The sequence below is a fragment of the Somniosus microcephalus genome, chromosome 9 (genome assembly GCF_052327205.1).
Source record: "Somniosus microcephalus isolate GS21.2 chromosome 9, FLI_Smic_1.0, whole genome shotgun sequence".
Lineage (NCBI taxonomy): Eukaryota > Metazoa > Chordata > Chondrichthyes > Squaliformes > Somniosidae > Somniosus > Somniosus microcephalus.
The window spans coordinates 197596128-197620106 of record NC_140995.1 but is presented as its reverse complement, the minus strand read 5'-3'; the positions used below and the strand labels follow the sequence as shown (position 1 = coordinate 197620106).

Genomic DNA, 23979 nt, shown 5'->3' with positions numbered 1-23979 from the left:
ACTGAAATGGTATAGTGTGACTAGGACTCCATGACGAGCTCATAGGATATCAGGTTATTTCTTCTGTATATTTCATAAATTCACAAGCATACTTTGTGTAATGTTATGTTTAAGTAGGTTAATGGGTATAAATTAGTTCTTTGTATACCTATAGATTAATGTAATGTGGCTTGTAATAATGCATATTTATTTCAAAAAATGTTTTCTAGCATCAACATGTTAAAATTGCCGGAATACCCCAGCAAAGAGAACCTGAAGGATCGCATTCTTGTAGCATTGCACTGTGGCAGCTATGGATACACCATGGCATAAACATGTCTGAAAACTTGAAAGTGGCTCCTGAAGAGACCTTCATTCCTCAACGGTGTTTAATAATGCTTCTGATTTTTAAGCGCTGTCTCCAGATTCATATGCACATTTCTGTGTTGTGGCACATCTGTATATGCATGGCATACATTGAATGCTCATGTCGAGCAATATGCTTATGTATGTACTTTAGGGATTTACATTTTCTTTTAAATTGTTATGTTTTGGTACAACTAATCATGTGCTCGTGAAAGTATAGGAATTTGCAAACTGCTGCATGATGTCAAAACATGTGGTATTCTGAAATCTGAAATTCAGTGTATGCAGGTGTACTCTCAGTACGCTTGAATCAGTGGCTGGAGTATGTAAGTTCTATTGCCAAGCTTCATATATTTATGGTGGGGGGAGGGAAAGAGGAAACCAGTGGTTCTCCAAAGCCAAGATTTCATTCTTTTTTTGTAAGATAGGGAACAGACATTTTATATTTTTTGTGAAGATGTTTATTACTCAGACTTCATAATTTAACATGTCATATTGAGATGGAGGGCATTGTCAGTAGAAATGGCAGAATATATTTGATAGACTGTCCTAACAACCAAATTATTTTGCGGAATTTCTGCAAAGCAATGTTATTAGCTAGTTTAAAAAGATGAAAGTATTTGTATATTGTGAAAATTATGCACTGTATATATTGCTTGAAGTCCTGTATATTTGTATTTGTAGAGTATGATGCAGCTGCTTATGTATCTCCCTGTTGTGCATGCCTTTTTAAAAAAAAAACTATTAAATTTCTTACTGAAAAATTTACCATCGTATACCATTCTTTTACATTTAGTGTAAAAGGACTAATATTAGTGGCAGGCTCCAGTATATTAGTTTCTAGTCTTGGAGCCTTCACTTGAGTAGCTCCTACTCTGGGACTCCCTCCCTAAACTTATTTGCTACTCCATCTTTTGTAATCAGGAGGGCAGGCCATACTAGATATGGTAACGAGTAATGAGCCAAACTTTGATAAATGTTCCCTGACTCTTTGAATTCAATCATAATATGATTAGTTAATAATCTATATTAGTTTTGAAAGGGAGAAACGTAATACAATTACTAAGATTCTAGGTTTTTGTAAGGCTAACTTTTAACGGGATATGACTGAGACTGACGACCGGAAACTGGTCAAAACTGATAAAAGTACAGATGAACAGTGGGAGATGTTCAAAAGAGAGTTTAACTTAATACAGGACCAGTGTCTACCCCTAAGGGGCAAGAGCGCTACTTTACCAAATAAAACAGCCATGGTTGACAAAACAGGTGAGTGATAATGTAAAACTAAAGGAAAGATCATACAAAAGTGCTAAGAATAGTGCACATCCAGGGGACTGGGAGAGATATAAAGAACAGCAAAGGAAGACAAAAAAGAGAGTTGCAAAAAGGAATATGAAATGAAAACTGAGAATGTTATCAAGAATAACAAAGTTTGTACAATTATAGAAGAAAAAGGGTAGTCAAGGATAATGTGGGCCCTTTAAAAACAGATGCAAGTAATATTGCAAATGAAAATAAGGAATTGGCAGACTTGATGAATAATTGCTTGTCAGTCTTCACAGTAGAGGAAGAGGATAATATACCTGACATTCCACGGAAACTAATAATAAATCAAGGACTAGAAGTAGTTAAAGTAAGCTAGAAAACATTATTGGAAAAAATAATGGCACTAAAGATTGATAAATCCCCAGGGACTGATTAGTTTCATGCCAGGATTTTAAAGGAAGTAGGTAAGGAAATTGCAGATACTTCAGATGTGATCTACCAAAGTGCTCTGATTCAAGAATTGTCTCTTTAGATGAATAGTCCTGTTAGATTAGAAAATTGCAAATATAGCTCCATTATTTAAGAAACAGCGAGAAACCAGGAAATTATGGACTAGTTAGTATAACGTCGGTTGTGGGGAAGCTATTGGAATCTATAAGTAAGGACAAAGTGATTGAGCACTTTTGAGAAATTTGAGCTGATTAGAGAGCCAACATAGACTTATCATGTCTAACGAACCTAATTGAATTTTTTGAGGAAGTAACTAAACCAGTAGACAAGGGAATGTCTATGGATATAGTTTATATGGAGTTCCAGAAGGCATTAGATAAGGTTCTGCATAAGAGATTGTTAGCTAACATTAAAGCCTATGGAATTGAAGGCAAATTATTGACCTGGTTAGGCGGTAGAAAGAAAGACTGACTGACTTACATTTATATAGCGCCTTTCACGACCACCAGATGTCTCAAAGCGCTTTACAGCCAATGAAGTACTTTTGGAGTGTAGTCATCGTTGAAACGTGTCAGCTAATTTGCGCAAAGCAAGCTCCCACAAACAGCAATGTGATAATGACCAGATTATCTGTCTTAGTGATGTTGATTGAGGGATAAATATTGGCCAGGACATTGGGGATAGCTCCCCTACTCTTCTTCGAAATAGTGCCATGGGATCTTTTACGTCTACCTGAGAGCGCAGATGGGGCCTCGGTTTAACATCTCATCTGAAAGATGGCACCTCTGACAGTGCAGCACTCCCTCAGCACTGCACTGGAGTGTCAGCCTAGATTTATTTGCTCAAAGTCCCTGGAGAGGGCAGAGTAGGGATAAGAAGGCAGAGAGTAGGGATAATGGGTATGTACTTGAATTGGAAGGAAGTGACTAGTGGTGTCCCACGAGGATCTGCATGGGGCCTGAACTATTCACTATATTTATGACTTGGATAACACAATAGGCAGCTATATATCCAAGTTTGCCGAGGACACAAAGGTAGGTGACATAGTAAGTAGTGTAGACAGGAGTGTAAAATTAGAAACATTGATTAAGTGGGCAAAACTGGCAGATGGATTTCAATGCAGGGAAGTGTGAGGCCATCCATTTTGGACCAAAAAAGGATAGATTAGAGTTTTTTAAATGTTGAAAAGCTAGGAACAGTGAAGGTCCAAAGAGATTTATGAATCCATGTACACAGATTACTAAAATATAGTGGTTAGGTACAAAAAGGCTAAAAGACTGCTGGCCTCTATATCTAGAGGGCTAGAATACAAGTGGGGTAGAAGTTATGCTACAGCTATACAAAGCCCTAATTAGAGCACATCTGGAGTACTGTACAGTTCTGGGCACTGCACCACAGAAAGGATATGTTGGCTTTGGAGGGCGTGCAGTGCAGATTCATCAAAATGTTACCAGGGCTTCAAAGGTTAAATTATGAGGAGCGATTACATCAACGAGGCTTGTGTTTGCTGGAATATAGAAGGTTAAGGGATGATTTGATTGAGGTTTTTAGGAATTGACGGGGTAAATAAAGAGAAACCATTTCCGCTGGTGGGGGAATCTCACAAGAGGGCATAACTTTAAAATCAGAGCCAGGCTATTCAGGAGTGAAGTTAGGAAGCACTTCTTCATACAAAGGGTGGTAGAAGTGTGGAACTCCCACAAAAAACAGCAGATGCTAGCTGAAATAATTTTAAATCTGGGATTGGTCGATTTTTGCTAGCCAGGTATATGGAGCCAAGGTGTGTAAATGGATTTAGGATACAGATCAGCCATAATACTTCTGTTCCTATATTCCTAATTCTTCTCAAAATCCACCCTTTTAACCTTCAGTCACCCCATCTAATTTTTTCCTACCAAGCTAGCTTTCGATTTTCTCTATGCCTATTTGTGTAACCCCTTGAGACATTCTTTACGTTAAAGGCACTATATAAATGAAAATTGCTTTTAGAAACTTTGTGCATTTACAACAGTCCTGCAAGATTGTGTAGCCTATTCACCAGTTGAGCTGGGACAATGAATGAAGGGTCTGTAACCTAGGATTGTATTAAGAAAACAGGTATTAAATACACTTTGCCAATAAGTATGTGGTGAAATAGCAAAGGCAACTAGTAATTAATAACTGAAAACATTACAATGTCTGTGTATGTATTGTGTAATAATCTCTATAATTCACTGTTATATCATAGAATCTTTCCAGAGAAACCTTTGTTAAACCACAAATTTTTGGTTAATATGTTGCCATACCCAAGTCTCATAATTCAAATATCACATGATCCAACAACTGCTTCCCAAGATAACAATTCTGAAGACATTCCAACATTCTCTGCTGCAACAGCAACAGAAGTGGTGAAAGACCTTAAGGGGCAGAAGCGCCCGAAGATTGGAATTGATGTCCCACTGAAGGCCTCGGCCAAGACCAGGGCCTTCAGCAGCTAAGTGTTGGGGGCAGGAAAGAGGAGGCTACTACAAGGTCCTTTCCATACGAGCACCCCAGGGCCGTCTGTCGTTTCCTGGGGCCTAATGAAACCTTTGTCATTGCAGACCTGCGATGTGATGGCACCACTGGTGGACAGGTGGGAAATCTGCCGGTGGCCCCAGCCTTACTCCCCTCCTGCCATTTACGTATAGTGGGTGGGGAAGGAGAAGCGAGCAGAAGTGAGGTCCACAAAAGAGTCTCCAGCTCTAGATGTGCCCAATTTCTGGTGGTTCTTCATACTAGTTCCTGACACCTGTTATTTCAGGAGACTGCTGTATTGGTGTCTGTCCAAGGTGGCAGGAAGCAAAAGCTTAACTTATAATCTTTGGGACTGATGGTAGTTACCATCTGTGTAGTCTAACACTGGGACTATATGTGAGACCTTTAACAGCTCGATGTGCTGACAGCGTAGTCTTCCCAAACACACTCCTTTTGACCAGCTACTGAGAACCTGTTGCATGCTGTTTCATTTACTTGAGAAGTTACTGCGTACATTTCATTTGATTTTGGGAAGTTACGCACCATCATTCCTCACTGCTCCCAGATGTCCTGCCAAGTCTGAACGGAAATGCTCATTGCAGTGTATGGATGTCGAGTTCACTGTTCCTAAATTGACAAAAGCATAGGCATTGGGTAATTGTGTCAGCTGTTTTGTATTCCACTGCAATAATATCCAATAATCTGCTTTGGGCTTCTGGATTTTGGCCTGAGAAATGTAAGTTTTGTTTTCATCGAGTCTTGACTGATCAGCAGCCTTTAAGTGACTGGATTTTATATGCATGCATCCATATTGTTTCCAGTGGCAGAAGGTTTGGTAACCAAAGGAGACAAATTAAAGGTGATTGGCAAAAGAACCAGAGGCGACATGTGGAAACACTTTTTTTTACAGTGAGTTGTGATCTGGATTGCGCTGCCTGAAAGGGTGGTGGAAGCAGATTCAAAAGAGAATTGGATAAATACTTGAAGGGTAAACATTTACAGGACTATGGGGAAAGAGCAGGGGATTGGGATTAATTGGATAGCTCTACAGGCTGGCACAGGCATGATGGGCTAAATGGGCTCCCTTCTGTGCTGTATCATTCTATGAAATGAACACAGGAAAGCAGGCAGATTTGTTGGTCAAATGTAAAATAAGCAAAACTTAATGTAGAGTATTGGTGAGAAATAATTCAAACTTAAAATAACAAATACAGAAGAAATGCAGCCAGATCAGCAGTATATTTATAAAAATGTTTTAGAATTGTTTATAAGTGCTTATTTTATTTGTAAAACTATTACTTAATGAAGCTAGCCTAGGCAAACTAGGCATACTTTAATAATCTATTGGAAAATTATAGCTAGTACCTTTCTTTTTTCATCACCACCCTCACTCACTGTTCTGGACTATAGACCATATTGGCCTGGTGAATTTATTAACTTACATTACAACAGTGACCACACTTCAAAAGTACTTCATTGGCTGTAAAGCGCTTTGAGACGTCTGGTGGTCATGAAAGGTGCTATATAAATGCAAGTCTTTTTCTTTTTTCTAAGTTTTTAGTGGAGTTTCCTTATAAGGTCAGTTTCTCCATCCCGTCCTCTGAGCTTACTGGTTCAGCCACAGCTTCATCTATTCTCATTGCTGGTTTGGTTCCGGTGGGAAATGTTCAGCAACAATTGGGGTGAAATTCAACTTTGCCGTAGGTGCAAAACGAGCAATGGTGGATTGGCCACCTGTTATACACCCCGCCCAATTTGACTTTGATGGAAAGGGAAATCTAGCAGGGTTTATAACTCGCGGTCGATTTGCGAGCGCCCTCGCTGGAATGGAATTTTACCCCCAATGTGTCAGCTGAACGTGTGTGTTTGTGGGACCTTGCTGTGTGCAAATTGGCTACCATGTTACATAGAATTACATAGAGTTTATAGGACAGAAACAGGCCATTCGGCCCAACAGGCCTATGCCAGTGTTTTTGCTCCACACAAGCCTCTTCCCCACCTTACTTCATCTCACTCTATCAACACATCCTTCTATTCCTTTCTCCCTTATGTACTTAACTATATTCCCCTTAAATGTATCTATTTTACACGCCTCAACTACTCCTTGTGGTAGCGAGAATGATGTTCTTCTAGTCTTTGTGGATTGTGCAATGGAGTCCTGGGCCAAAGTTTCCGACTGTAGCCCATGATTCCCAGTGGACGGCCTTGCTGATAGATATCTCATTCCAACTAACTACATACACATAACTGCCTAATGTTGACTCAATGTATTATTCATTCACCATAAGGTACCATTGGCCATCTTTACAATTTATATACGCGATCAGATCAATTGTCAGCACCTGTACCTCCATGTGCCTACTGTCAAATGCATTCAATACTCTTTAGGCAGGTACCAATGGCCGCAAATGCACAGTGGGAAGAATTTCCTCAACACCAGTGATGCTTTAATGGTGGAAGTTGGATGCACAAGGCCCAATGGAGGTGGCATTTCTGGGGCACCAGTGGGGAGAAATTTGGGGGCGCTAATGACTTACCGCCCAGGCTTGGTGAGATTAACGACTTACCGCCTGGGCTTGGTGAGATAAACGACTCCCGCAAAATTCGGCGAGAGGTTTGCGGTGGCGCCAAGACTTTGCAACATGATCTCCTTCACCCGGAGATCATGACATCATCGCCGTGCGCGTCGTCCTGGTAGCGCCCCGGACCCGAACTTCAGTCCTGCCCCCCTGCAGCATCGCGAGGCAATGACACCGATAGCTGCAGGAGGCGTTGATCGGGAGGCTGGGCACTTGGGAGGGCGAAGGTTAAAGTGGAGTTTGCCGAGGTAAGTACCTAAATTTCTGAAATGGTTTTGGCCAATTTTTTTCCTTCTCCTGGGCCGCGCTCGATCAGCCCGGCACTCTACTGGAGTACATGGGGCTGATCGAGCCAGATCGCGGCCGCTGTTGTGGACCAGCTCACTGGTCCCAATGCAGAGCCTGCAGCGATGGCCCTTCCCTTTAAGGGAGGGAAGTAGCCTCGGAATGCAGCAGCGCTGCTCGGGACATTGTGCACAACTACCGCCCCCTCCTGCATCCTTTAGCACTCCAGGAAGGAAGTGGAGCGCCACACTCCACTTCTTTCCTGGAGCACTGAACCCAATTTAGTGAGAGCTGGGAATCACTAGTGCCTGGCACTAAGTTTCCCAGCTTTCAAAAGATACCGCCCCCAAATGGGGTGAAAATGAATTTCTCCCCCCAGGTTTCTGATTGGAATCTTATTACGTGGGGATCTGGGATGGGCAGAACTTCCATCTTCTCCAAACATGGCCCCTTGATGTAAGAAGGGATGGAGCTGCCCACTTAACAACAGTACTTTACCGCTAAAGTTATTTATTGGCTGTGTACTGAGAGTGTGAAAAGTGCTCTATAACTCATTAAATAAAAGCTCTGATTTAACAATGTTCTTTGGGGATGTGCTTTTGTTTTCTGTTGCAGAGGGGGCTTCTTGCCCTGGGCAGGAGGGGATATTAACGATGAGCTGCAATGCTGAGTGCACAGATTTTGGTCAGGCTTGGAACAGGATGAATAACTTATTGTTCAAAGACCTCGTCACCGGAGATTCAATGATGGGCAAAACCTCCCTGCTATGCCAAACAAACTAAGAATTAAGGAGAGATAGTTCATAATCATATAACTGAGAAAAAGGAAAGATTCAACAAATCCAAGCAAATACTGCAAATCTACAGCATTAGCATGGTGTGTAATTTTTTTTAATGTTGTCAGTCATGTGACATTGCTTCAGTAAATCTGCCCTATTATAATGCTGGATGAGCCATTATAGTGTTAGACTGCAGCGTGACCCCTGTATATATCAAACCACATGCACTACCTCTAAGCAGTGCCATGCGAGAGCTAGTAATTGTGTTAACATATGAGTTTGTGGTAAAAATAAATCACACAATTTACAATCCACAAAACCATAGGAATATATCTATTTAAATATTGTTTTGCTTAGTTTCTTTGTCTAAGGTGGTATAACAAGAAGAAAATCAGACTGACTATCAACAATGACCTGATAACATGTCAGGATAAGATTAGGGCAATCTCAACCCAGTCAACCCTGCAAAGTCCTCCTCACAAACATCTGGGTATTGGTGGCCAAATTGGGAGAGCTGTCCCACAGACTAGACAAACAACAGACTGACATAATTGTACTCACAGAATCACATCTATCAGCCACCGTCCCAGGGTCCTCCATTACCATCCTGGATATGTCCTGGCTAGACCCACCAGAGGTGGGGGTGTTATGTTCATTAATAACTAGTCATTTTTATTAAGAACAGCTAGCTTTTGCTAGACACTTTATTGAGCACATGTGGACTAGGTACAGCATCTGTAGAGGCCTCCATCTTGACTGCTGCCTTGTGGGTAGCCCACTCTTATATACATACAACACCACCTAGTGTACCATTCCAGAATGACAGGTTACTGATCATTGCAGGGGGCACAGTGATATACAATCAGGTGGCAGTGGCCCTGATGTCCTCAACACTTACATCTTCACTTCAGGTGAAACACGGCCAAGGAAACCCACCTGTCGCTGACACGTCTGTCCATGGTAGCACTAGCAGAAGTGACCACCGCAAAGCTTTTGTGTCAACAAAGTTTTGTTTCGACTGTCAAGGTATCCTCTATCGTGTAGTATGGCACTACAACTGTGCTAAGTGAGACAGATCTATCAGCCCAAAACTGGGCATCCCTAAGGACATGTGGCCACCTTCAGCAGCAGAATTATATATTGCCACAGTCTGTAACCTCATGGCCTAGCACATCCTTCACTCCATCACCATTAAGCCTGGAGACTATCCCTGGTTCAATGTAGAGTATAGAAGGGCATTTCAGGAGTAGCACCAGGAATATTTTCGAAATGGTTGCAAACCTAGTGAAGCTACTAAACAAGGTGGGGTTTGTCTTAATTTCTTTATTCAACCTCAGTTTTTTTTGTTTGATATTTTTTAGTTCCTTTAATTGATCATAAACTGTTTGCATTTGAAGAATTACACAGAAATTACAATATAGAAACAGACCATTTGGCCCAACCAGCCTGTGCTATTGTTGTTTATCCTTCACACAACTAGTAGTCCTAATCCCATGTGCCAGCCTTGTTCCCACAGCCCTTTGACCCTGTCCTTCAACCACCTATCCAATCTATTGTTAAATATTGACATTGTCACTGCTTCAATCAGTAACTCTGGTATTGCATTCAACAGGTTTACAACCCTCAGTGTAAAAATGTTTCTCCTGCTCTCTGTCCCAAGTCTCTTACAGTTAATCTTATATCTTGTTCTAGATCACTCAACCATTGCCACTTTTTTGCCCATTCCACCATCATATCAATATCACCTTGCAACTTCCTCATTCTTTCTATTTTAGTATCATATGCAAATTTGGACACCACTCCTTGTAGCCATATAAATTAAATGACATTGAAAGGGGCTGTTTCTCTGGATGGTTCACTGGGTATGTGTATAGGTTGGAGTGCTTTAGGCAGTTTTCAAAGGATTCAGGAACAGTTACGTCATGAGGTCTTATCTGTGACATGTACCTTTGATGTAGGCAAAATATATATATGGTGTATAAAGGAGCATGGCTTTCAACCGTTCTTTAGCGGACTCAAAAGATAGAACTAGAAACTGAAAGCCACCTCTGTGTATAGTTAGGCCGATCACCTATATCAATAAAGCCTGTTCCGTATACTCCACCATCAAGTGTCTTGTGCTTATTCAAAGCATGTCATTGCGAACCGTAGAAGGAAGGAGGTTGACTAACAGTTGAATGTTAGCACAAACATTTCCCAACTATTTTGCTTAGAGGGCTTTTCAGTTTGGTTTTAACAAAGTAATATGTATGCTAATTAACTGGATTGATTAAATACCACATCAGTTGCCATTTCCTTCATGGGTTCAATAAACATTATAATTACCACCATGCTGAAGAGCCTCCTACCCTCTGCTCTCATCCCCACTGCCCATGCTCCTCCTCTTCTGGCCTTTGTAATTTCACTTGGCCTATCATTATAAAATATGTTAATAAAGGAGTGACACCACTTTGCAGTTTGCATCCTTTATTCCATGGCCCTGCATTAACTAAATTTCATTTTCCACTAGCAAATATGTAAGCCTGATCTGGGAGAATTGAATAGAAACAATTTAAATTCCCTCCACCCAGCAGTAGTGGCCCAAAAATAGCCTTGGGTCACTTAGCGCCGCATTTACACTGCCGCTTGGACCGCAGCCATCTTGGGTAGAATCCTGAGATGGGCGGCCAGAGTGCCCGCCTGTTTCAGGTGGGTGGCCACTTGTAATACGCAAATCAGAGTCCTATGATATACATAGGACCTCAATTGCAATTTTGAGGTCCAAATGGGCATGTTCTTCTAATTTTATCGGGTGGTGAGCTGCCTAACCAGCGTTCCTGAAAGAGAACACTGGAGGCCGCGTACAGAAGGGCCCAGGAAGTGGTACGTTTTCCTTTTTTGGTGGGGTCAGGAGCAGCAAGCATGCGCCTCCTTGCCCGTTTGGCACCTCCATCTCGCCAACAGAATGTAAAGAGGACAGGCCTCAAAACGGCTTGGGCCTCAAACCAGTATGAACGTGAGGGTGCGGGCATGTTCCGTCCTCTGCCTGCCTGTGGTTAAAATCGGCCTTGACGTGTCTAAACACCTTCTTACCCAACCGCTATCTAATTCAAAAGATCTGCTGTAGTGAAAATATTTGAAAAGGTGGATTAATATTCTGGTCCAATACTGAGTAACTGCAGTATGATATAACAATATTCGGCTATCAGTCACGTTCTCCCAGTGTGTGATATAACCTGTTATTAAAAACCTATCTGGCAAGTTTCCATTTCTGGCTAATAAACTAAATTTGTTGATCTGGATGTGCAAATTGCCTGAACCAAATTACTCTCAGTACTCCTCTTTGATAGGAGATGCAACTACAAGACTGCCAGAGTCAGGGACTATTTGTCACTATCCTTTATCACAATCAATATTCCACACTCCACATGCTCTGAGGTGTTTTGGGCCAATGATCTTTCTCGTTACTCTCTTGACAATGTTTGCATACTATTATCAGAAGTAAATTATTAACATGCTTCAGAAAGACTTCTCTGATCAGAAAGGGAATGTGTATGGAAATTAAATGGAAATACTCACCCATTTTGTCTCACATGGCTATAATTGAAGTGCAATACTATCTTTCTACAGTTTTCTGTAAAGAACAAGCATTGACCTTCACTAGTAGAGGGTAACAGTTTATTCATCGAACACTATTGCCAGTGCCATTTTCCTACTTTTGAAAGATATTTAATCTCCTTTGAAAAACACATAATAAGGATCACACAGAACAGTTTTAACATTTATATGCCTAACCTATTGTATAATTACAGTATTCCACTTCTCAGTAAACAATGGGGCAATGTTAATGGTAAGCTAGAACAATTTTATATAGATATTTCCAATATAGAAAAAAATGCTTGAATGGATCCATTTTACTTTGGCTATGATGACTCGGTGATTATGTAAATGGAGGCTGTATTATGGGGAACGGAGGAGTACCCAGTTCATTCTAAGAGTGAGAAAGAGCTGGTAACTCATGAGTGATGAAGGAAGATGGATTTTGCGCTGCTCCTCATTGTGAATTCTGCTAATTTTGTTTTAAAATAAAACGATGTTTTTTAATTAAGATTTAATGGAGATTATTGCAAGGGTGGAAAATACGTTAATACTTCTCATTATCTCCTGTGAGCTGCTTCTTGCTTCTTTCCAAATGTAATTGGCTTCCACTTTGAAAGTCCCTTGAGCAAGGAAGAATTATGCCCATGAGGCATCTCCGTGCCAGATAAGATTACCACTGTTATAAGTCAGTCATGGAGCTGGTCTGGATATACAGCTCTGGGATTCTATATGGAGCCAAAAGAAATGACAGCAGCTTATAAAGTGTATCAATGGGCACAGTAGGACAAGAACAGCCAATATTCCTCCTTCAGTTTCAAACAGTAGGCCACAATTATGGCTCTGTTAGCGCAAAATGACCAACTTTGTAGACTTGTATTCCAGTTACAATTTAGATAACTTCCCAGCATGTTTCGCATGCATGAAAGCCTGTCATAGCTGCCCGAATTAATAACGAATTTCCAGTTCCAGCTGTCCTGAGATAGTGCCACCTCATACTGCCACTGTGTGAAGCATGGCCACCTGGGCTTGGATCCAGTAGTGATTATCTTCATTTTCTTTACACCTGCTAACTGGAGATGGCAGATGAAGAGTCAGGTGGCCAGGTGGTCAGGCTTTTTTCGGTTGCAGTGGATGCAGTAGTAAGAAAAAAAGAGAATGGGCAGAACAATGGCAGATCAAATTGAAGATAAACAAGTACAAGATCAGTATGTTGGAAAGAAAAGTGAGCACCATAATTACAGCAGGGATGGTGTAGGAGCAGCTTGAGGTAATTTTGAAAGGGATCTGAGGTTGACATTCAGCAGCTAATGGGGTAGATTTTCACTCCAGGCAGGGGGTGGGAGGAGAGCTCACGTTGACCACCCAAAGTCCTTGCTGTGAGGCCTCAGCCATTTTGAGGGCCGGTCCTCAGTTGGTTACTTGCCGGCAAGGTTGCAAGTACTGTACCAGTGTTCTCCTGGCCCCACAAAAATCATACCTGCTTTGTGAGTTACCTCAGTGGTCCCTGTAGCTGGCTGAGCTGGTTGAGCCGGTTAGGCCACTCTTTGGCCGGTATCAATGGGCGGAGCGTGCTCGGTCCAGCCAGTGGTGTAATGATCAATAACATGTCATTCTATAGTGGACACTAGGTGGCGCCGTAGAGCTGTGTAGAGCTGTATATAGCTGTATGTATAAGACTACACTACCCAGCTGTATATATATTAAGACTACATCACCCATGAGGCTAGGCTACCCACAAGGCAGCAGTCAAGATGGAAGCCTCTACAGATAAATTGACCCTTAGTGTTAGGGGGATTAAATACATGGGGTTACGGGGATAGGGTGGGATATGTGTTGGTGTAGGGGTTACGGGAATCGGGTGGGATATGTGTCGGTGCAGGCTTGATGGGCCGAAATGGCCTCTATCTGCACTGTGGGGTTTCTGTGAGATTCTGTGAGATACAGTACCTAGTCCACATGTGCTCAATAAAAAGTCTAGCAAAAGCTAGCTGTGTTCATAATAAGAATGTCTATTTAGTAATGAACATAAGATGGTACCAGGATGGTGAAGATCTGCTGAAAATTGTGAAAAGTGACATGGAGAATTTGAAGCTGGAAGGAGTTCGGGTCTATGTTGATGACATCATCATCTGGGGCTCCACACTGAAAGAACACAATGAGAGACTGACTAAAGTGCTACAGAGCATACGCCGGAATGGACTGAAGCTCAACAAAGCCAAGTGTCAGTTTGGCGTCCAGGAAGTCACTTTCCTAGGAAATAATCTATCTGGTAAAGGAATAGAGCCAGATATGGAAAAAGTAAACGCCATACACAAAATGCCCCGACCCACTGACAAAAAGGAGTGCTACGCATCATGGGGATGATAAACTTCATTGGAAAGTTCATTCCTAACTTGTCAGCCAAGACAGCCTGTCTGCGAGACCTGCTACATAAAACAAATGAGTTCGCATGGACAGAAAGACATGAACAAGAGTGGATAAACCTCAAAACAGTGCTGACAACCACACCTGTACTCACCTTCTTTGACCCAACAAAGAGAATCAAAGTGTCAACAGATGCATCAAAAGATGGCCTAGGTGCAGTCTTGCTACAAGCAGAGGGCGAAGATTGGAAGCCTGTTGCCTATGCCTCCAGGTCTATGACTGATACTGAGTGTCGATATGCCCAGATTGAAAAGGAATGTCTAGGCTTGGTAGTTGGACTAGAAAAGTTTCATGGCTACATATATGGACTTCCCACCTTCACAGTTGAGACAGACCACAGCCCTCTGGTTGCCATCATAAAAAAAACCTGAATGAGATGTCTCCAAGGATTCAACGACTCATGATGAAGCTGCAAAGATATGACTTTGAACTGATATACACACCAGGCAAATACATAGTGTTAGCAGATGCACTATCCCGAGCACCCACAATGAGTCATGTGAGCTCTACTGAAGAAGACGTGGATGTTCATGTGAGTATGGTCACTGCTGCGCTGCCCGTGTCAGACACAAAATCAAAGCAAATAGCAGAAGAAACAGTATAAGATACAATATTACAAACAGTAATAGAGAACATTCATCATGGTTGGCCAAAAGGTTCCTGTCCAAAATATTTTCACATAAGGTCAGAATTGAGTGTCGCAAGTGGACTATTATTAAAACAGAACAGAATAGTCATTCCACAGGCTCTACGTCAAGACATGCTCAAAAGGATTCATGAGGGACACCTCGGAATTGAAAAATGCAAAAGGAGGGCAAGAGACACTGTTTATTGGCCTGGCATAAATAAGGACATTGAGAACATGATAGGCAAATGTGAGACATGTCAGAAACACCAAAACAAACAAACAAAGGAACCAATGATAGTAGCTGACTTACCAACAGCACCATGGCAAAAGGTTGGTATGGACCTCTTTCATTTAAATGGTAAAGAATATTTAATAGTGATTGACTACTATTCTAACTACCCTGAGATGGCGCTGCTCTCAAGCACATCAGCAAGCAGTGTCATAATGCATGTGAAATCCATCTTCGCCAGACATGGAATTCCCAGGATTGCCGTTAGCGACAATGGTCCGTGCTTCAACTGTAAGGAGTGGCAACAGTTTGCAGCACATTATGACTTTCAGCACATCACATCCAGTCCTTTGTATGCTCAGTCAAATGGTAAGGCAGAGAAAGGTGTTCAAGTTTTCAAGCAGCTACTGAAGAAAGCGACAGAAAGCAAGTCTGACCCTTATCTCGCCCTGCTGAGCTACCGAGCCTCACCTTTAGACTGTGGTTCTTCACCTGCTGAACGACTAATGGGTCGCAAGTTGTGCACCACGCTACCCTGCTGTGCAAAAGAACAGCAAAGTGAGGAACTGAGACAGAGACTTCAACTGTTAAAGCTGAAACAGAAATCATACTATGACAAGTCATCCAAAATTCTAAAACCATTGACAAGGGATGATGTTGTCAGGATTGAGGATCCAGATGCATGGAACAGGAAAGCTACAGTTCTTGAGGAAGTAGGACCAAGGTCATACACTGTTAGAACTGAGGAAGGACAGATTCTCAGGAGGAACCGCTGTTCCCTCCTAAAAACACAAGAGACTATTCAAGAGCAGATTGATGACAATGCCGCAACTGCATCTTGTCATTCACCGCCAGAACAATCTCATGAAGACACATCAGACTTACCCGTGTTGAGAAGATCCACACGTGAAGTAAAAGAGCCTGATAGGCTTAATCTTTGAGTACAATGTAAAGCTTTGAAAATGTGTTGACTGTTTTGAAAATGTTTATGTTTATAGAGCACTAACAAAAGTGTTACTGATATTATCTTTATTGTTTTCTTGAAAGTTGATTGATATTGATTTTGTTAAACCTCAAAGAAAGGGGGATGTAATGATCAATAACATGTCATTCTATAGTGGACACTAGGTGGAGCCGTAGAGCTGTGTAGAGCTGTATATAGCTGTATGTATAAGACTACACTACCCAACTGTATATATATTAAGACTACATTACCCATGAGGCTAGGCTACCCACAAGGCAGCAGTCAAGATGGAAGCCTCTATAGATACAGTACCTAGTCTACATGTGCTCAATAAAAAGTCTAGCAAAAGCTAGCTGTGTTCATAATAAGAATGTCTATTTATTAATGAACATAAGAAGTGGTACCTCAAATTGTCCGGGGACTTGCGTTCATCATAGGACTCTGATTAGTATTTTACAATTGGCTCCCGCCTGAAATAAGCCTCCATTATCCGTACTTATCCTGTCATCTGTGATTTGGATTTTGGGATTCAATACATTGCAAAAAATAAACATTGCATCACCTGATTCTTTCCCTTCTTATCTTCTCGGTATTTCTCCTCCTCCTCCTCCCTCACTCCACTCCTCCCCCCATCCTCCCCCACTCTTGTCTTCTATAAATTAATCATGCTCCCCTTTTCTCTTGCTTTTCTGGTAAGAGATTTAAAAAATGCCGCTGGGAAACAATCCAACGTAGTCTGCTTTGTGCTCTGACGCTGGCCCAGTACCTAAATGTCTGCTTCAATGTGAAAGCAACAAGGAGCAATGATACTTTATAGAGGCACTTGAGAATTTTCTGAAAGGAGGGGGTCTTGGATACATGTAGAATTGGTTGCAGTCATATCTAGCACAAAGGAAGATGGTTGTTGTAGTGTATGTACCTTTAAGAGCCCCTGTGTACTGTAATACCGGTAGTGACCACTCGGGTATATAAGCCTGTATAGCGTCTTGTATCTTTTAGTTCACCTCCAGACTTTGTTCAGTAAACACCTGTTAAACCAACTCCTGCATTCCGTGTCTCCATTAACACACGGATACAACAGTTGTGGTTGTAGGAAGGCCAATCATCTCAGCCCCAGGACATTGCTGCAGGAGTTCCTCAGGGCAGTGTCTGAGGCACAACCATCTTCAGCTGTTTCATCAATGACCTTCCCTCCATCATACGGTCGGAAGTGGGGATGTTCGCTGATGATTGCACAATGTTCAGTTCCATTCACAACTCCTCAGATAATGAAGCAGTCCGTGCCCGCATGCAGCAAGACCTGGACAACATTCAGGCTTGGGCTGATAAGTGGCAAGTAACATTCGCGTCACACAAGTGCCAGGCAATGACCATCTCCAACAAGAGAAAGTCTAACCACTTCGCCTTGACATTCAATGGCAAAAGACAAGGCTGAAGCATTTGCCATCATGTTCAGCCAGAAGTGCCGAGTGGATGATCCATATCGGCCTCCTCCAGAGGTCCCCACCATCAATGAAGCCAGCCTTCAGCCAATTCAATTCACTCTATGTGGTATCAAGAAACGGCTGAGCGCACTGGATACAGCAAAGGCTATGGGCCCCGACAACATCCCGGCTGTGGTGCTCAAGACTTGTGCTCCAGAACTAGCCGTGCCTCTGTTCCAGTACAGCTACAACACTGGCATGTACCGAAAAATGTGGAAAACTGCTCAGGTATGTCCTGTCCACAAAAAGCAGGACAAATCCAATCCGGCCAATTACCGCCCCATCAGTCTACTCTCAATCATCAGCAAAGTGATGGAAGGTGTCGTCGACAGTGCTATCAAGCGGCACTTACTCACCAATAACCTTGTAGGGGGTGGCGTGTGCCCAGTCAGCTCTGCCCCTGACTGTCTCTGAGCGGTTCGAATCGCTCCCACACCCCTGGGTTCTAGACACCGGACTTAGGTACAGGCGGCGATACAGAAATAGAGTAGACAACTGGTATGGTGCAAGAAAACTGTAATTTTATTAAAGGCACAATACTGAAAATTACTAGAATAATTACAGGCATATAAAAGTACACTTATTTGGGAATGGGGAACACACGGCACATCGAGGGAACAAACACATTAAAAATCCCCCTACCCTTGTCCCTCCCCCAATACCTAACTAGATTAAGCTACGAGGGGCCAGGAATTTATGCTCACCAATGGGGTTCCTTTTTACGGTTCGAAACCTGTCGATTAAGCCGGTTGTGGTTTTGGGGTTTGCTCTTTGTGTCCTTTGGGGCCTGCTGTCGTCACGTGGTCCCAGGGCGTGGCGGTGGAGTCGTCTGAGTAAAGTACCCTCTTTTCCTCCATTAGAGATAGGGAGTAAAGTCTTTGTTGGGAACTTTACCTTGCAGAATGGTTGTTCTTCTGGTGGTGGTCTGGTCGTCGAAGGTTTTGTTGCGGTTGGGGTTCGGTTGGCGGTCTATGGTGTTGGCTTGAGATTGTTACCGTGGTGCTCATGGTCGTCAGCTGCTCCTACCCATGCATCGAACATCAGCTTACCGGGGTGTGTGCCCGCTTGTCCCCAACGCTTCTTTACGCTGCCCTTCCCTGCTTATCGGCCTTGCCGTTCATCTCATCTTGCCTGCCTACTTGCGGCCCCGCGTGTCCTGTGTGTGTTGAGTCGGGTCCCGTTCTGCTCCCGCGTTTGGCCCCCGGTGTTGTAATGGGTGTCCTCGGTGTCGAGCAGCACGGGGAGGGAGGAGAGGAAGAAGAGAGCAAGAGCGCTTGGCTACCGGTGGGCCTACAATTATACCGGTTCTTCACCCCTTATCTGCGCGCCAAATCAGGTCAGTTCTTTGTTTAATTTTGGCGGGCTCATCTAGAGTGATTACAGTCATTCATTTTAACGGCTTTTGGGGCAGTTGTCTCCTTGTTTAATGGCTTCAATGTCCTGGCTGTTTGTCATTTATGAAGCTTAATCCTCTTTTCCTGGCTTGGTGGCTCCTTTGAGCTGTTACCGATTAGTTATGCAGAAAGTTAATGGCCTCAAGATTAGGTCTATCCTGAGTTGATCTGTTTCTAGATGAAGAATGCATATTCTGTGTTTACCTAGCTGTCTGGCTTTAGAAAATAACAAAGTCTTTCACAGATCCATGCATGTTAGGTTTCGTTTCAGGATTTGAATGGGCCTGCCTTTGCAGGGTCTTGCTTTAAAAAAAAAAATCCTGCAGGCTTCTGTCACGAGGTTTCAGAAGCCATTTTCTTTTGGGTACCCTTTTTAATAACTTGTCCATACAGGGTCCCTTTATCCATAACTTTCGGGGAATGTGGGAATTTTGAGAACCCTACACCTGCTCACTGATGCCCAGGTTGGGTTCCACCAGGACCACATGGCTTCAGACCTCATTACAGCCTTGGTCCAAATATGGACAAAAGCGGTGAAGTCCAGAGGTGAAGTGACAGTGACTGCCCTTGACTTCAATGCAGCATTTGACCGAGTGTGGCATCAAGGAGGCCTTGTGAAACTGAAGTCAATGAGAATCGATGGGGAAAACTCTCCACTGGCTGGAGTCATACCTAGCACAAAGGAAGATGGTTATGGTTGTTGGAGATCAACAATCTCAGCCCCAGGTCATTGCTGCAGGAGTTCCTCAGGGGAGTGACCTAGGCCCAACCATCTTCAGCTGACCTTTGCTCCATCATAAGGCCAGAAGTGTGGATGTTTGCTGATGACTGAACAGTGTTCAGTGCCATTCACAACTCCTCAGATAATGAAGCAGTCCATGCCCGCATGCAGCAAGACCTGGACAACATTCAGGCTTGGGCTGATAAGTGGCAGGTAACATTCGCGCCACACAAGTACCAAGCAATGACGATCTCTAACAAACAAGAGCCTAATCACCACCCCTTGACATGCAATGACATTACCATCACCGAATCCCGCCCAATTAACATCCTGGGTGTCACCATTGACCAGAAACTTAACTGGACCGGCCACATAAATACTGTGGCTACAAGAGCAGGTCAGATGCTGGGTATTCTGCGGCGAGTGTCTCACCTCCTGACTCCCCAAAGCCTTTCCACCATCTACAAGGCACAAGTCAGGAGTGTGATGGAATACTCTCCACTTGCCTGGATGAGTGCAGTTCCAACAACACTCAAGAAGCTCGACACCTTTCAGGACAAAGCAGCCCGTCCACCACCTTAAACATTCACTCCCTCCACCACGGGCGTATCGTGGCTGCTGTGTGTACCATCTACAAGATGCACTGCAGCAACTCGCTAAGGCTTCTTCCAAACCCGCGACCTGTACCACCTAGAAGGACAAGGGCAGCAGGCACGTGGGAACACCACCTCCTCCAAGTTCCCCTCCAAGTCACACACCAGCCTGACTTGGAAATATATCGCTGTTCTTTCATCGCCACTGGGTCAAAATCCTGAAACTCCCTCCCTATCAGCACTGTGGGAGTACCTTCACCACACGGACTGCAGCGGTTCAAGAAGGTGGCTCACCACCACCTTCTCAAGGGCAATTAGGGATGGGCAATAAATGCTGGCCTTGCTAGCGATGCCCACACCCCAGGAACAAATACATTTTTTTTACCTTCATCAAATCCCCCACCATCAACATCCTGGGGGGGTCACCATTGATCAGAAACCTAACTGGACCAGCCACATAAATACTGTGGCTACAAGAGCAGGTCAAAGGCTGGGTATTCTGCGGTGAGTAACTCACCTCCTGACTCCCCAAAGCCTTTCCACCATCTACAAGGCACAAGTCAGGAATGTAATGGCATACTCTCCACTTGCCTGGATGAGTGCAGCTCCAACAACACTCAAGAAGCTCGACACCATCCAGGACAAAGCAGCCCGCTAGATTGGAACCCCACCCACCACCTTAAACATTCACTCCCTCCACCACTGGCGCAGCGTATCTGCAGTGTGTACCATCTACAACATGCACTGCAGCAACTCGCCGAGGCTTCTTTGGCAGCATGTCCCAAACCCGCGGCCTCTACCACCTAGAAGGACAAGGGCATCAAATGCATGGGAACACCACCCCCTCCAAGTTCCCCTCCAAGTCACACAGCATCCTGACTTAGAAGTATATCGCCATTCCTTCATCGTCGCTAGGTCAAAATCCTGGGACTCCCTCCCTAACAGCACAGTGGGAGTACCTTCACCACACGGACTGCAGTGGTTCAAGAAGGTGGTTCATCACCACCTTCCCAAGGGCAACTAGGGATGGGCAATAAATGCTGGCCTTGCCAGCGATCCCCAACCAATTAAAAAAAAATAGAGAAAAAGGCTGTGGATGTTGGAACAATTGGTGCTTTCAAGATTGAGGGTGATAGATTTTTGTTGGGTTAGGGTATCAAGGATATAGAGCTAAGGCAGATAAATGGAGTTCAGGCACAGATCATCCATGATCTAATTGAATGGTGGAGCAGGCTCGAGGGGCTGAGTGACCTACTCCTGTTCCTATACTCCTAAAAGCACCACCATCATCACTCTTTCTGCTGGAAATGCTGCATATGTCTATAGAAACTATCGGAGAGCTTGAGACACCCTGTAATGCTGAGCCCGGCTTCTCCAGTTTACCACAGAGCCAGTTGTAGAAATAAATAATGTATGACTGTATAACAAGCACTGGATGATAACCCAATGTCAGTCAGAAAATAAAAGATTTTAAAGAAAAACATAGGCCCCGATTTTCTGGCCGCCGTCGGGCGGCTTTTCATGCGGCCGGGGGCCGAAAATCGGCGAAAAAGCGGGTCGGGACCCCCCCCGCCTGATTCCCCGCCCCGTCCAACTTTCGGATCGCCGTTTCCCCGCACCCCGCTTCAGTCCCGGCTGCCGCTGGCGGGACTGGTCGTCGGCACACTAATTACCAATAATTACCTCGTTGAGGTAGATTTTCCGGGGCCGTTGCGACTTTGGGGCTTTCCCCACATGAAACCCGCCTGCGGGGAACCCCGCTGCTGAGAGCTGGCGTGAAGCTTGCCGGCTTGCTTGCTGTCAGCTGCAGGTCAATGGAGAAGCTGCGATTTAAAGGGACAGCACTTGTATGTTGAAGGACCTTGTTGCTGAAGGCTTGGGGCTACTTCTTCAAGGCTTAGGCACAGCTGTGGAAGGTTGGTGCCTCACACACTTCTCCAATGTGATCTCCTGGGAAGCCCCTCTCGCCACCCTCACTCAGCGCTTCCTCAGCGGAGGCATCTACGAGAAGCATGGGACACCTTTTTTTCCTTCCTTTCTTGCCATTAGAGGATCTCCAGCAGCAGAGGCGGCAGCAGCAGAACCAGGAACAGCATGATGAGCACCAGGAGCACCAGGCTGCTGCTCACTCACCTGAAGCTGCACAGGCAAGAAGGGGCCAGCACTTGGAAGTGGCTTGAGAGCACCTTGCTGCGCTTTAGGGGGCCATGGGGACCCGTTTCTGCACTGGCAGTCCTACTCAGAAGGACTTCCATGAAGGTCTGGTTTCTCTGTTCAAGAGATGGCCAACGCTCCTCAAGAGATGTTATTCTCTTATGAGCACTCACCATGTTTTCCGTACCCTGGCGAGTTATCTTCTCCATGGAGGTTGCCAACCTTTCCATGGTGATGCGTTCATGCGCCAATGACTCCACAAAGGCTCTGCTCATGGTCGCTATGGACTCCTCTGTTCGCTCCACACTCGCAGCGACCCTGGAGACAAAACCTGCCAGAGACTCCTGCATCTGTGCATGGAGATCCAGCACCTCTTCTCTTGTGGATGGACCCAGAGGCAGAGGGTCGACATGCAGCGCAGCTGAGCTGAGCTGGCAGTGTCCTGCGCCCTCCGACGAGGACTCTCCACTGCTGTCCCTGTCTCCAGAATCTGCTGAGGCTCACTTGTGAGCTGTGAAACACCAGGTGACAACACTACTCTATGTCCCGAAGGTCCCCCCGAGGTGTGAGTGTCTGCGCTGGTGCTGGGTGCGCTTACTTCTGCTGATGCTGCGCCCTCAGAGGTTGGAGCTTCCTGAGGAGTCTGGCTGCACAGCCTCTTCCTCCTCCACAGTGAGGACGGGGGCTCTGGATGGTACTGTATGAGAGTTAAGGAAGGAGTTAGAGATGTAATGCAAAGGTGCTTCTGGTGACTCCCAGTGAGTTGGCATCTGCTGACACCTGCATCCATGCAGCATTGGTCTCAGTGGGAGGCCTCTTCCTCCCTGACCTAGGGAAGAGGACCTCCCTGTCGGCCCTAACCCCATCCAATAATGCCTGCAGTGAAGCCTCGTCGAATTTGGAGGCAGCTCGGTGATGTGCCTCAATTATTCCGAGACTCGAAGTTAGCAGAACAAAAGTAAGGCTTTTATTAACTCAGAACATTACACGTAAAATAGAGAGATGTCTACCGTCAGGAGGCTGATGCCGGACTGAAGTTAGATTACAAAGGAGCCAGGTATGGGCGGAGCCCTGCACACAACCAGTTCCAGCACATTCCAATGCATAATACATGAGGACTGGGGGAAGGGAAAAGACACAGAAAGCAGGCAGTTAGAAGACACAGAAAACAGGCAGTGATGAATGGAATATATTTCATCACATTCACCCCTTCTATAGATTTAGTCTGTTCGGGGGTTTGATAGTCCTCTGCGACCGATGTGGCTGTTGTGGTGCCGCGGGTGTCGGCTGGGTGTCCCCGGTAGCCTCCTGGGTCTCTGCCGGGGGTGCCGCCGGGGTTGTTGAAGGGGTAGTTGGTGGGGGTGCCGTTGGTCGATGTTCTTCCGGGGGTGATGAAAGAATAGTGGGTGGGTAAGGGTTGCTGTGATCGTCGTCGCTGCTATTGCCGTGGTTGTTGTTGATGCCGGCTGGGGCGACGTCTTTTTTGGACACGGTGTCCTCCCTTCCGTCGGCGTGCCGGACATATGCGTATTGGGGGTTGGCGTGGAGTAGGTGTACTGGCTCCACGAGAGGGTCCGTCTTGTGGCCCCTCACATGCCTTCGCACGAGTA

At 44.6% G+C, this 23979-nt stretch overlaps 1 protein-coding gene across 8 annotated transcripts in view; it reads left to right on the top strand.

The window, feature by feature from the left end:
• Positions 1-1113, top strand: part of hace1 (HECT domain and ankyrin repeat containing E3 ubiquitin protein ligase 1) — a 92500-nt gene extending 91387 nt beyond the window's left edge. For all 8 annotated transcript variants that reach the window (XM_085997716.1, XM_085997715.1, XM_085997713.1 and 5 more), the window contains one exon: positions 210-1113. In XM_085997716.1, the coding sequence (XP_085853842.1) occupies positions 210-312 (103 nt within the window). In that variant the 3' untranslated portion in view covers positions 313-1113. The remainder of the gene's footprint in view (positions 1-209) is intronic.
• Positions 1114-23979: the final 22866 nt, after the last annotated feature.